The sequence below is a fragment of the Corvus brachyrhynchos genome, unplaced genomic scaffold, assembly GCF_000691975.1.
Source record: "Corvus brachyrhynchos isolate BGI_N302 unplaced genomic scaffold, ASM69197v1 scaffold126, whole genome shotgun sequence".
Taxonomy (NCBI): Eukaryota; Metazoa; Chordata; class Aves; order Passeriformes; family Corvidae; genus Corvus; species Corvus brachyrhynchos.
The window spans coordinates 4,759,500-4,773,324 of record NW_008239283.1 but is presented as its reverse complement, the minus strand read 5'-3'; the positions used below and the strand labels follow the sequence as shown (position 1 = coordinate 4,773,324).

The 13,825-nt window shown below is 39.7% G+C and overlaps 1 protein-coding gene across 1 annotated transcript in view; it reads right to left on the bottom strand.

Annotated features, from left to right (window-relative positions):
* Positions 1-68: 68 nt before the first annotated feature.
* LYPD1 (LY6/PLAUR domain containing 1) overlaps positions 69-13,825 on the bottom strand; it is a 15,426-nt gene continuing 1,669 nt past the window's right edge. The window contains exon 2 of the mRNA XM_008638272.2: positions 69-1,938. Within this exon, the coding sequence (XP_008636494.1) occupies positions 1,703-1,938 (236 nt within the window). The 3' untranslated portion in view covers positions 69-1,702. The remainder of the gene's footprint in view (positions 1,939-13,825) is intronic.

The following is a 13,825-nucleotide window of genomic DNA, read 5'->3' as shown; positions in this document are numbered from 1 at the left end:
GCCATGTCATCACTGCTGGGCACTGCTGAACACGCTCCACGCAGGCAGAATTTTCAGACATCCAGCACTTCAGCCACCCCTTTTTAATGCCATTAGTGATGCAGCAACATGTATTTATATTTACATATAAATACAAAATGGTCAGATACCACATTTTAAAGCATAATTTACAATCTGAAACTGCTTACACTTTCATGACTAGGCTTGGGTTTTTTCTCATTTACATTCATCATTTAATTCCACTGGAATTTGATTTTTAAGAAAGCCCAACATCTCTTAATTACCATAAAAAGATCCATACACATTTTACTTAAAAATAGCTTCTGTAAGAGGAAATCTACCAAAAATAACACGAAATATATTATTATGCATACATTTTCTTTTTTGTAAAGTACAAACAAGAATCTGATCTCTTCTGGGTATTGCCTGATCTAATATGGCTATAAGGTTCTATTTATTTTGTTTGTTTTTCAAAGTAAAGGGAAAGACAGAAGAAATGTAAGAGCACAACCCAAAATAAAAATGCATTCCTTCCAAAGACACAGATGATCAGAGAAAGAACACTTTGAAAACTAATAAATGACAACAGGTACAAAGAAACACCATCCAAGCGCTATGCAGTGTTTTGTCTGAGCATGTGCCGCAGTGACCTTGTAACAGTTATTAAAAACAACAAACAAAAAATGCTACTGGCAGAAAAAGCTGTCAAGCAAAACACTGAAAAATTGGTACCATTTCCTAAGAAGTGCAGAACTGATAGCATTTTATGTGTCTTCCCCCACGTATGCAGACCTTTCTTGCTCTCTCTGCCCGCAGGACTGATCATTGCCACTCTGGCGATTTGCTGGATGCCAAACCAGGTCAGAAGGATCATGGCAGCTGCTAAACCAAAGCAGGACTGGACCATCCCCTACTTCAAAGCCTACATCACCCTCCTTCCCATCGCCGACATCTTCTTCTACCTCAGCTCGGTGGTGAACCCGCTGCTGTACAACATCTCCTCTCAGCAGTTCCGCAGCGTGTTCCTGCAGGTGCTGTGCTGCCGCCTCACCCTGCAGCATGCCAACAGGGAGAGGTTCCTCAGGGCCAACCAGAGCTCCGGGGCACGGAGCACCCGCTCCCTGCGCCCACTGCTCTTCATGTCCTCCAGGCGCGGTTCTTCCACCAAGGGCAACACCAAAGTTTTCCTGAGCACCTTCCAGAAGGAGCCCACGCCTGGCTGCAGCCCACAGGAGCCGGGTCCTGCACCAGCAGATCCCAGCCTGGAAGCGGTGCCCCTGGAGCCTGGCTTAGAGCCCCGTCCGGGTGCACAGAACGGCCTTTGTGAACATCAAGCATGACTTCATAAGGCAAAGTTAATGCTTAGCAATGAGCTTAAAAACATGGAAACTGAAATGATCGAGGAAAGTGACTGCATCACAAAAGGAGTAACATGGATGGATTTGTTTCCAGTTATGCAGAAAGAACAGGAGTTCTGTATCCTGCTGGGATTTTTAAGTGCACACTGGAAACTCAATCTGCTAACTGAACTCATTAGCTGACAAAAATTTCAGCCCCTCTTCTCCACACAACCACTGAAATTTCCTCGCTGTTGACAGGGATTAGGAAACAAACAGAAAATAATTGCAGCATCTTTGAAGAAAGGAGGATGAAGGAAAAATTGTGTCAGGGCAGAAAAAAACCAAAACAACTTGCTTGAAGATTAGCAGTACAAAAACAACAAAGCAAATTTAAGAAGCAGAAGAGTGGTTATTACGTGTGCCCTCGGCACCACGGCAGAATTCCCCCTCTTCTTGGGCCGGGGTCCATTGCAGAGCGGGGTGTTGCAGCAGCTGATGCAGACAGAGTTCACCTTGCCAGGAGAGCAGAAGGACTGGTAGCCAGCAGAGGCGATCAGACACGCTGCCGAGGAGGCGCAGGACTTGCGGTACATGATTCCTGCGACACAGAACAAGGGTTACTCCATTTGATGGGAACACTTTACAGCAGGATTCGTGCTCAAAAACTGCTGCAAACCCAGTTTGCACCCCCAAAGCGCTGCTGGTGCTTAGGGCAGACACCTCAGCAGTGACAGGACCGGCAGCCCTGCCCTGCAGGAGCACCACAGTTGCTCTCCTTTGGGTTTCTCTGTAGTTTGATTCTGGTTGGAACCAAAAATATTACAGACTCAATTTGCATAACGTATATCAAATGATGCATTTTATAACTGGAATTCTTCATCTTTCAGAATGAACTGTAGGAATAGCTGTAACTGAAATGCAATTAGTGAGAAAATTAGTTTTGTTTCTATTGCTGAACATGTCTGAGTTAAGGTGTCTAAGTAATTACAGCTTTCTATGCTCTTAATTTGTCTTTTGAGAGTTTTTTTTCCTTTTCTTGTTCCATTGCCACACACAGACAAGTAACCAAGAGTAAAAAGAGGATGATTATCAGCAAAACTTTCATCCTCCTCCCTCCCCTTTTAAATTCTTTTTTAAAAGAAGAACTAGAAGTACTTTTCCAGGTAATCTCAGTTCTTGCTTGTCTTTGAAGTTTAATACCCTCAATAACAAAAATTTCCATTTCTATAGACATGTCTTTTTTGAATTGAAAGTCTTCCCTTTTGGAATGTAATTTAAGTTAGTTTTAATTAATAAGCTAATTTATAATTTATCAAATTGTTTTTAACAGAAAAAAGTACATTCTGATGCACATAGCTGTTATTTGAACATGGTTTATAAAGGCTTTAAAATACACAGTTGTATTTTCTTCTGTCACAGAGGAAAATGGTTATGGCAGTTTCCCCTCTCATTACTCCAAAATTTTCCTGCAAGTGATACAGTCGAAATTGTGTCTTAGAAAAACATACACATAATAGAAATAGATAATGGAGGCTTGCTTGCTTGTAGCTACAAAAAGAGGTAGGGATATTCCTAAGGACGATAAAAATCACTATTCTTTTTGAATATGGGATTTTCAAAACGCTTTTATTTTTTTCCTCCTGAAAAGCAAAGGAACAGGATTCCCTTGGAGAATGGTGCCTCTGCATCTTGTGGCATGGCCCTGGAATGTTTTTAAATGCACAGTGATTGAGACTTTTTTTGGAGGGTGTGAGGTGGGAATATGACCCACAGTTTCTGGACTTACAGTACCTGCAGATACTTATTCAGTTCCCAGGGACTTAATAACCACTACAGCACCTCCATGGTCCAGGAAAAACCTCTGTAAAATGGCATCAGTCACTGCACCTCTGAGTGCTGCGAGTAGCAGCAGAACACCCTTTATTTGGTCTGTGCTCAGAAAGAAGGATTTCCTGTCTTCAGAGACTTTTAATTAAAGCAATTCTTTTATATTGTCACAACACTGCTGCCATCCCAACAATGCAGGGGTTTCCTTGTTTTGTGTTCTCCCTCTGCAAATCTGAACTCTGAAACATGTTTTTAGGCTATCTATCTCGTTAAACTTATGAAAAAAAGCCCTCAAGTGAGTGTTAAATCTTCCTCTGTCTCCAGTGAGCTTCAATCAATCAACACAGCAGGTAGAGCCTTTTCTCAAGGAAGAGGAGCTGTGGGCTGTTCTCCCTGTAACAGCAAAGGCACACAGATCAAGCAATGCAATCTTTATTACTACAGTTTGCAAAAAGAAGGGAGTTCTGTCTCTGCTGACAAACCACCGCTGTCAAGGAGCCTCAGTGGTGCTGCCACTGCTCGGCTTTACAACACCGAAATCTCGGCTTGTTCCCCAAAAAGACCTGGTGCTTTGTCCATGTTACTCCTGCAGTCTTCCCAGAGCAGAGACAGATATGACCCTCCCCATAGTTACAATTAATTCTTTTCCTTCCCCTTCCCTCTTGGGAAAGGACTCCTGTATTCAATTAAACCAGGCACAGTGACTGTTCTCTGTTCCCTAATCCCACATCTCCCCATCACAGATATTTCCCTGAGCTACGAACACCAACCAAACTCCACTACTCCTCAGTCTGCCATATGAACAGCAGTGAATTTGACTGTCCCTTCAAAGGCCAAACCTCTAAAAAGCTTTTGACACTGGCAGATTTCCTATTCTTATTATTTTATAGATCACTCTCTTCCTGCTGTTTCCTTTTCACAGGTTTCCTGCAAAGCCCTGTTCACAATTTGAACCAGTGATTTATTAGTTTGGGTCCCTGAAATATCACACTTTGCACTTCTCCCATAGATTAGGAGACTAGAATTGTTCAGTGCTGTGAACAATTAGATGATGCCTGCTGAGGTATGGTTTTCACCAAGCAGCTCTAGGAAACCTCTCCTGCAAAAAATCAAAGTCCTGCAGCTTAACTCCATGTGTTTACAACAGCTCTGTTCTCCAGGATCAATTCCATAGAACAACCCTGAGCTCCTTTTGAAGACAAAACACAGTATTCCTGTACAGTCTGAAATTTTCAAGAACAGATGTACCATGTTCACACCTAAATAGAGAGAATAATCTGACTAGTAGCAAAATGCCCTTCTAACACTTCTCCAGTGGCTTTTCTGTAAATGCCTTACAATAGGAAATTCCACGCCCAAATGATTTATTCCCACTCCCATTTCTAGTAATCTAAAGTTTAGAAAGAGTTTTTCATAAAAAACTCAGCATTTCCATCAGGTTTTCAATAGCTCCTTTGCTAACAACATATCCTTCCCATCCAAGGTTTTTTTCTCTAAGTACAGATAGATTCTCTTGATCTCACAAACCAGCTGCTATCCCACTAAGTGCTTTTTACAAAGCACCAGATATGAACCAAGCTTGATCAGCATAGAAAGGCTGTGCTCTCTGGTTCTGCAGTGTCTTGACAGGAAGACACAGTGCAAACAGGCACAGAAGTTGGTGGAAAAAGAGGGAATATTAGCACTGCAGGAGTGACATTTTTAAAACACTTGTGCTGTCACTCCACTTACTCTTAACCCTTCTTCCTATCATAATTCTGGTAGGAAATACAGTCAATACAACTGACTTCCATGATCTGATGGCAGGGACACCATCTCCTCGCTCCAACAAGCAGGATAACGGAGCCCAGTAACTTCAGCTCACCCCCTGAGTTCAGCCAGGACAGCAGCCTCCTCTCTGGGTTACTCTCAGAGATCTCTCCTCAAACTCCTCCTCTGCAGCATTGCTGAGCCAGTTCCAAAACGATTCCCAAGCTCTCCCTGAATCATTTGCCACCAGCAGCCTGAACTGCAGACAGTTCTTCAAAGTGGTTATCTGCCTCATAAGACTCATACCACAGACATAACTGCTAATTACTGGGTATTCTTGCCTGAGCAATCAGCTTGATGCATTCATTAACATATCACCCAGAAAAATAACTGCAAACATTTCTGGAAGCTTTTCTTCTACCTCAGATTGTTCTGAGTCGCTGGCTAGGCACGGAGACTTCACATTTTTATACTCTGCTTTTACTGGGATGGGATCATTCCCAGATACCCACCCCCAACAAGTGACACTAGTGATCAATTAGCATATTTACTACTACTCAGTTAGCATATTTATTGCCCAATTACTTGATGGATGAGAACAGAGTAATTTGTCCTTTCTCACAAATTCAGCAGTCCCCAAACACCAGTTTAGGTACCATAAAGATGTATGGTACCACGAAGCACCTGCTACTGCCCAACAGATTTTCCTTCCTTTTGGCTTCAAGGTTTGTGGGACGCAGTTCAAGTACTTTCAAGAAGAGACAACATGCTAATATCCCACATCCTCTCCTGTCACATATACTTACTGCAGCTATGATTGTTTTCAGGGCTTTTTTTTAAGGCAGATTTGGGCTTAAATTTGGCGTTGAAAATTTATTTCTAGACTAAGCAACTTGCCCATTGTTACACCTCTCTGTGCCCCACAAGACAGTGTCAACTACTATTTCTGCCTTGTTCTTTGCAATGAAGGAATGAGTGTAAATCTTAAGGCTTTTCTGTAGTTCCTGCTTGCAATATTTATTTTCTCAGCTAGATCCAGTCTAGTCCTGTGCATCTGCACTCTGGCACTGTTTTGGCCACACGCAGGTGCATTCTGTCTTGATTGTAACAAACAACTCAAGCAACAATTTATTCAAATTCAAAAGTGAGTGCTCTTCCCTCTACCCTGTCTGCACAGCCCAGTGCATTTCTCTTGAATAACAGCTTAACTTGTTACTAGGACAACCAAAGAAAGGTGACATCACACCTACACCCTACACTGCCTTTATGCAGAAGGCACCAGAAGATCCAAGGTTTTTCTCTTACTGATTGAAAAGGATATTATTAGACACCTCTGCTTCTTCTGTTCTAGGAGGTACAGACAAAAAAGATGCTGCGTAAGCATGACTCTCCAACTTTTAAGAGCCAACCACCACCAAAGCAGTGTGCAACTTCAGTTTGCACCTGTACTCTCATGAGTGTCCTTCAGGAAAATGCACACAGGGTCTCTGGAGCCAAAATAGGCAACCAGGATTTCACCTCTGAGATCAGTGACCTAATTTCCAAAAAGAGTTACCTTCCCACTCCTATGACCCAGCTACTCTGAAACTGCTGTCTGCAATGGCACAGCTCAGCAGGTTTTTTTTTCTGTCCTTCACCGCAGGACCTCATGGCCACAAAACTCTCCTCTCTAGGTTTGACTCCGTCTAGTGGACACCACCACTTTCCCCAACACTAAGTTTTCCAAGCCAGATGTTCTCTGACCTTGTGGACTGTGACTGACACTCCACTTTTCTAAAGAAAGCTTTTTCTACACGATTTGGTACATAACCAATTTCGCAGGCACATGTGACGTCAGTCTTGTGCAGCTCATTCCACAAACAGTGCTTTAGCAAAATCCCCTGCACTTGCTCTCTGTAAACCTGCCACATAAATCTTCTGGAGCTTAGAAAGACGTTTATGTCCAACTAGGGACTAGCAGTGAGGCATCCTTGAGCCTTCTCAAGACTAGACCAGGTGGTGGAGGCAAAGAAATAGCTGCAGAAAAGTTTGTATCCTAAAGTAAGTAACTGAGAAAGCCAGCAGGCAGATCAAGGCAAGTTTGAGGTGTACATTTACGGTTTTGACAGAACCTCCTTTAGATTGGGTGTTTAAATCTTGCCCATCTCTTCTAAGCAAAAGGTAGAAAACTGGCCAGCAATGGACCATTCATAGTGTAGCACACAGAACTCAGGAGAAGCCCCCCAAACTTGTCGTAGCTCTTGTATTAGCATGCTTTCATGATTAGTACAGGATTTGTTTTGGGTGTTCTCTTAATGTTGCTGCTCATAAAGAGAAGTTGAGAACTGTGCTTATATACCAGTACTCCTGTCTTTTAATATCCTGCATAGTTCCAACTGTCTCATTTCACCAAAACTTTCAGTTTTCTGGTCTTGGTGAACCTGTAAGTTTTCCCTCTCATTGTGCATAGAGTTGATGTCTGCTCTGCCTGGCCATGCTCGCTTTGTGATTTTATTAATATATTTCTTTCTTTATTTTTTGCCCTAAACTGTCACTAGCTTACCCTGCACTCAAGTAAAATTCAGCACCCAGCTCTTTCCTAATGTCTGCCAAAAAATAAAATGAAAATTTATACTAGTGCAAGAATAACATGTAAACATGTAAACACCACTTTCTAGGGAACAGAAAATATAAATGTGACTATTTCTGCATTTTACTGCATCAGTAATGCTCAAAATTGTATTCATACGATATACAAATAGGTTTGTAAATTATGTTTTTTAATTTTCATATTAGGTTTTATGCCCAACCTTTTGCTATGATAATGATTTGTTCCTCAGCTGGTACCTGTTCACATACATCACACTCCAGAGGTCCTATTGTGATTTGATGTTTTCTAGAGAAAGTGATTATAAACATTTTACGTAATAAGGTCCTAAATATCTTAGAAGGTGTCTGAATATTGAAAAGCAATCAAGCATTCTTCTGAAGTTGGGCTTCCCCAAACAATTTTTGTTGTAGTCAGATTATGTTTTATTGGTTTAAAATATAAATTAAGCTTCCTCAACACACAGCCTTTCAGCTATGGCTGTAAACGCAGTTACAAAAAAAAACCCCAAAAAACAAAAACCCCAAATCCCAAACAATTTAAGCAAGTGTAAAATATAATCATATCCAACCATGTCCTGTGTGTTTCACTTCTCACTAACTCTCCTTATCCTTGTGGACTCCAGAGAGAAGGTTGAGGAGACAAGTGGTTTAAATAATTTGTACCTTGCCAGAAATTTTATCATGAAATTTTCTAATCACCTTGTAAGCAGCTACTTAAACTCTGTGAACTACCATGATTGGTGTTTTCCAGATAAAAAAACCCCAAGGCACTAAAAGTATGTGACTTAAAATCTATTGCAAAGCTATGCACACACCTCCTGATTTTTAATCTTGTGTTTTAGGACTGCAGCTATTTCATCCTGGTCCTCCCTTTGATGCACTCTGTAGACAAGATAAAAGCATATTCATGCCATTAGGCTCTTACAGAATACAAAATTCTATTAAAAATAAACCCCCAAATGAAAATAAAACACCCCCCCCACCAAATCCTACCAGGTTCATTTAGCAAATTTGCACCACAATTTTCTATGAAAACTTAATATCATCACAAATCCTCCATACTTTTGGCACTTTTTAAAAGTTGCACATTTTTTCAGAAACTAACAGGAAGCTTTTGACAATGGAAGTCTGGTTTCCTCACTCTCCTTCTGACCTTGACATGACACCTTGCAGAAATTAAATCAGCTCAGGAGAAAACTGGACAATTGTCAACTGACAGAGGACAAGGGTTTAGATTACCCTGATATCTTTTGTAAGAAGTTGTGCCTTCTAATTTTGGTGCTGGAAATGTGACTCAAAACGGTGTTGTTAACAACAAAAACCATCACAAAATAGTGTTTGTCACTGCTAGCAAAGCTGAAGCATAGCATTAAAATGCTAAAAAATGCACAGGATGAGAAAATTAAGTACAATTGCTAGTGGTGGTGTTATCAAATATTTTTTAAAGCCACAGGAGGCTACAAATGAGAGGTCAAAGCTCAGCTTTCACCTGCATATCCGATAATTCTTTTGTTTCCTGCTGTTCTTTTTTGTTTCTCTGCTCACTAATGTGGATGTACAGTCAAGCACTAAAACATACAATATTCCCAACAAAGCAGGCTCACAGCCTTCCATCCTCTCCTCTTACCTGATACAAACATATCAAGATCTAAATGTCCTTTGCTACCAAGACCTAAATATACTTGATCTTGGAGAGAGAGAGAGGTGAACTTGGACTCAATTTTCAGAATCCTGTATGAGCATTTTTCTTGACAATCCTTACGTGCTGAGATGAAGGGGAGCCACAGCCCTTATGTCTTTTCAAATGTTCAAATGTTACATCCTTGCAAAAAGTCACATAAATAATTTTACACATGAATAGTCTTGCTGCACCCAAATTAATGTCCTTACCAATTTCAGTGGAATGGCTCAGATATTGGCACTTGTCAGAACTTTGGAAATTCACTTCTTTCATATCTTTAGCTATTTTCATGCTCAGAGTTTCACAGCCTGTTCAGCTTAAGAGCAGGATTTTCCCGGGTTTTATATGACTTTTTCCAGTTTCAAAGACTTATTGGTAAGTTGGCAAAAACCAGTTTCGTCAATTTTGCCAAAAAAACCATCCGGACTACAAAGGAAAAATGGAAATGAAAACAGTTTGGATTAATTAAAGCTAGCTTGCTTGCCAATGCCTTGATAAGGTCACTGGGAGCTAAAACGAGCGACAGGGACAGGCCTCAAGAAGGTTTGGAAACACAAACTCATTTGTGTGTGAAATGCAGGAGGAAACTCTTAAGGGAGGTTTAAGAGACACCAGGCTGTGGGCACTGTATCATCACAAAATTCATTTGTATATCTTTCATACAGGCCTGAGAAATAAAATAACATAAAAAGCTATTGTCCATGTCCTGTGAAAAATGAAATTCGCTGGACCAGATACCCCATCTTACTTAAAATAATGCGGCCTTCATCTTCTGCACTTGGATCTTTGTCATGACTTTCAAGTCATAAACTGCTTGAACTGTTAACTCCACTGCTGCTTTTCTTTATTGAAAGGCAGTCAGAACAGCAACTGCTGCACACTGTCATAAATTCTCCTTAGCTGACACACTTAGGTCAGTTCATTCCATAAGTGGCTGGAAGTTTTCTGAGAAACCCAAAGATTGGAAAAAATTTACAAGTAAGGAAATGGCTTTGACATTTGAGAAAAAGTGTTTCTGAATGGTAATGTATTCACAGTTCCAAGTTTTCAGCATACAGTGAAAATTAACAGCATCCATTGTAAGTCTTTTATTCAATACCAAAAGTGAACTGTGTTCCCAATATTGATAATATGTCTTCATTTCATTGGGGACCTGGTAGCACAGTATGTGATGTTACAGGTACCAACTGTCCCATGAAAAACTTTAAAGTCTTTATTTATTTTTTAGAATTGTCAATGAAGATTTATTATATTGTGCTTTGCTTTGATTAAAAAAATCAAAACAAAACAAAAACCGAACAAAACCCCAACAAATTATGTTAATTTATGTTGATATGCTTTAACCAAGAAGTGTAGAAGAAAATAATAATAAAAAAAAATCTGCCACCAATGTAGTGGATGTTTCTTACTGTTTCTAAATGGATACTGAGGATGCAGCTACTTCCTATAAAGCATTAATGCCTGCAGTAATTCTGGCAACATTAAACTTTGTTTGCTGTCTTAATCACTTTCTCAGTAAAAGTACACCAGAGCATAATTTTCCCTTGATATAAATATGCAATTAGTATTAGTACTAATGGATTCTATACATGAACACAGAAAAAAAGTACGTGGTTCTGTAATCCTTGACAGGCACACATGAAGCAACTCAATCATGGCAAAACCAAGTAATAAGCACATGTAAAGAATCTACCACAGCCCAACTCATCATACAACATAGCCACTGATAAAACAAATGACTGGAAAACCAGCACTGGAAAGAGTTTAAAGAAATAGATAAAGTTATAATTCAACACTGAGAGGATGGTCTTGCTCATGGTGTTCCCAGGCACGGCTTTTAAACACACAATCACAGCAACTGCTTTAACTACACTGCAGAGTTATGTACTAATTGAATACATTAAAAGGGCCATTGTACCCCAAACAAATAAGCAAAGTTTCTTATTGCAGATTAATAGAATAACTGGATTGTTTCCCAATTTGCTTGCAAAAGGAAAAATTCTTGATATTGTAAAGTATTGGCATTGCTACCATGGATCATTTTCTTTTCCTTGTGAAAGTTAGTAAAAGTATGTTCACAACTGCCTTAGAACAGACAGTGTATTGTTCAAAACACGCACATGGGCAGGTTTACTTGCAGAGAGTTCCAAGAAATTTAGACTGGCTACCTCTCTGGGCTGTCTCATCCTTCCTGCTTTATCCCTCTCTGATGTATCCACATTGCAAGTTTCATTTTGCCTTAAGTAGGTTTTAGATCAGCCTTTATGCTCAGATAGCTCTTCCCCTCAGTAAAAGGCAAGGCTACCATTACCAGTGTGTTTTCCATACTATAGAATATATACAAAAGCATATACACATTATAAATTCATCTATACATCACCAAGATGTTTCATTTCTTCCCAATGTACTGTGGGATTTTTTTGTTCCTACATATATTTTAAATTAGAAATGTCAGTGCTCCTTCATTTTTAGAAGTCCATAGACTGGAAAGAGAGAGGGAAGTGGGAGCAGGGAATCTGCCACAGGTATTTCCACAAGGTATCTGCAAGTAGAATTATTGCAAGAACTTTGATCCTTTGTCAAACATTCAATTTACATAATTTTCAAACACCTGCTTATCCTTTTGAAGAATGCACTGGAAACTTATCCTTTATATTAATCTCTGTGGGGTGAAAAATTTCTTGGTACTGTCTTGAGTACCACTTTCCATTCTCATCACTCCTCCCACTAAAGGAAGGCTTCTTTTTTTTTTTTTAAGATTTAATTAACAAATTAGTTTGTAAAATTCTTTATCATAGGGAAAAGACTGTCTTGTCCTGTATCTTCCACTGGAGCAGAATGCTAACAAGCATAAAACTTTTTCTGGCAAAATTCTTAAATACAGCTCAGTCTTAGGTGAGAGAATATATTTTGGCATTTACTGCTCAATTCTCAATTCACGTTAAGTTGACCAAAGGAACAAATGTCTACCTGATACAACAAACAGCTGAGATCAGATGCCTGATGATCTAATTCAAAATAAAAGTTACTAACACCTGCTTTCTTAGCTGTTCACATCAAAGGCTGCCACAGGAAGAGCTGCTTTTTAAGCTCTGGGTTAGGACCATGCCTGAGCTGCTGCTATTTCTCACCTGAAGCTGTTTCTCCAGAAGCTGAGATAATGTTCTGAGAGAAGGCACTGACATCTAAAGCACTAATTTTAGAGACACTGAGGAGGAGTGGTTTGTTTAACTACGATCAGGCATAAAGAACTTTTTACAATGGGAAGAACAGCACAGAGTTGCAATTTGCCACCGTGTTGCTCCTACTACTGGGAGTTTAATCCAGAAATGAAGCTGAGCCACAGAGCTGCCATGGCACAACTCCATGGACACCAGCAAATACCATGGAAAAGAGTCACTGGCCACATGCTGGCCACTGCACTGTAGGCAGAACACAGAATGTGAGCCAGTGACCCCTGTGACAGCAGAACACACAAATGAATGCCTCCTGCAGAGGAAGGGTGGCCCCATCAGGAGGGTGGGTACCTACTCACACTGTGAGCTTTATCTCAAACACTGCCTTTAACTCCTAAATAAGGTTTGAAAGAACTTGCAGCACTTTGCTCACTGATACAGCTATGTTTTATTAATGACAAAAATGGGTTAATCTACAGAAATTGCACTCCTTTGACTGTATTTAGTCAAGAGGAAAAAACTCTAATTACGAGATTGTGCTGTCAAATAAATGCAAATTCGCGTATTTCATATTCTGGGTTAAAAGCTCAAACTCAAGTCTATTATAAATTAAAATCAATACTTGAAACATTTCAGCTTTCAGTAATAAGCAACAACCAAAAGAATCAGGTTATGAAATATACTGGTGGAAGTAGAATGAATTATTAAATAAAACTTGGGAGAGTAAGGCATTTATATTGCACACATTTAAATATCAATTAGGAAAAAAACCAATAAAAAATGATGAACTGAATCATCTCTGTTTTACAACCAACCCACTCTAAAATTGACTGAGGGTAACAGAGAAACAAAGCTTGCAATGTAAATTTTATTCAGTTTGAAATAGGTTAAAAAATTTAATTTATTAACCGGCTGAAATTTACAGTCTCTGGACTTAAAATTAATAAGAACTGCATTTATAGAAGTAAATGAAATAGAACAGTGGCACCTGCTATTCACAGCATGCTAGTAACCTCCTAAAGGAAAAATCCAAGGATCTGCTCAGAGAAAACATAAAACTGCACAGAAAAAACACCCAACAGGAAGTTTAAGAGCTGCTTATTTACTGTATTGCAAACCATTTCTTCACAGGAGTAATGGCAAATTATACATCAATGAAAAGGGTTCGAATCTGACTTTTTTTTCTGTGTCTACTACTACATCTAGAGCCCTCCAAATCACCACAGCATCCTTTCCAACCTCACGAAAGTAGTACAGAAGCTGTAGTGTGGAGATAGCAAAGCCTTCAAGCTGACGTTTAGAGATACTCAAGATTTTAAAAGTACCTTGCAAGCTGTAGCTACCTTACATCCCCACCACCCTTTTCAAGTAAATTTGAAATAAAATACTCCACTAAAAAATAACTTAAGAGTGACTAATCTTCCTTTAAACAGCTTAAAACCAGCTTTTTTTCCATACACTGC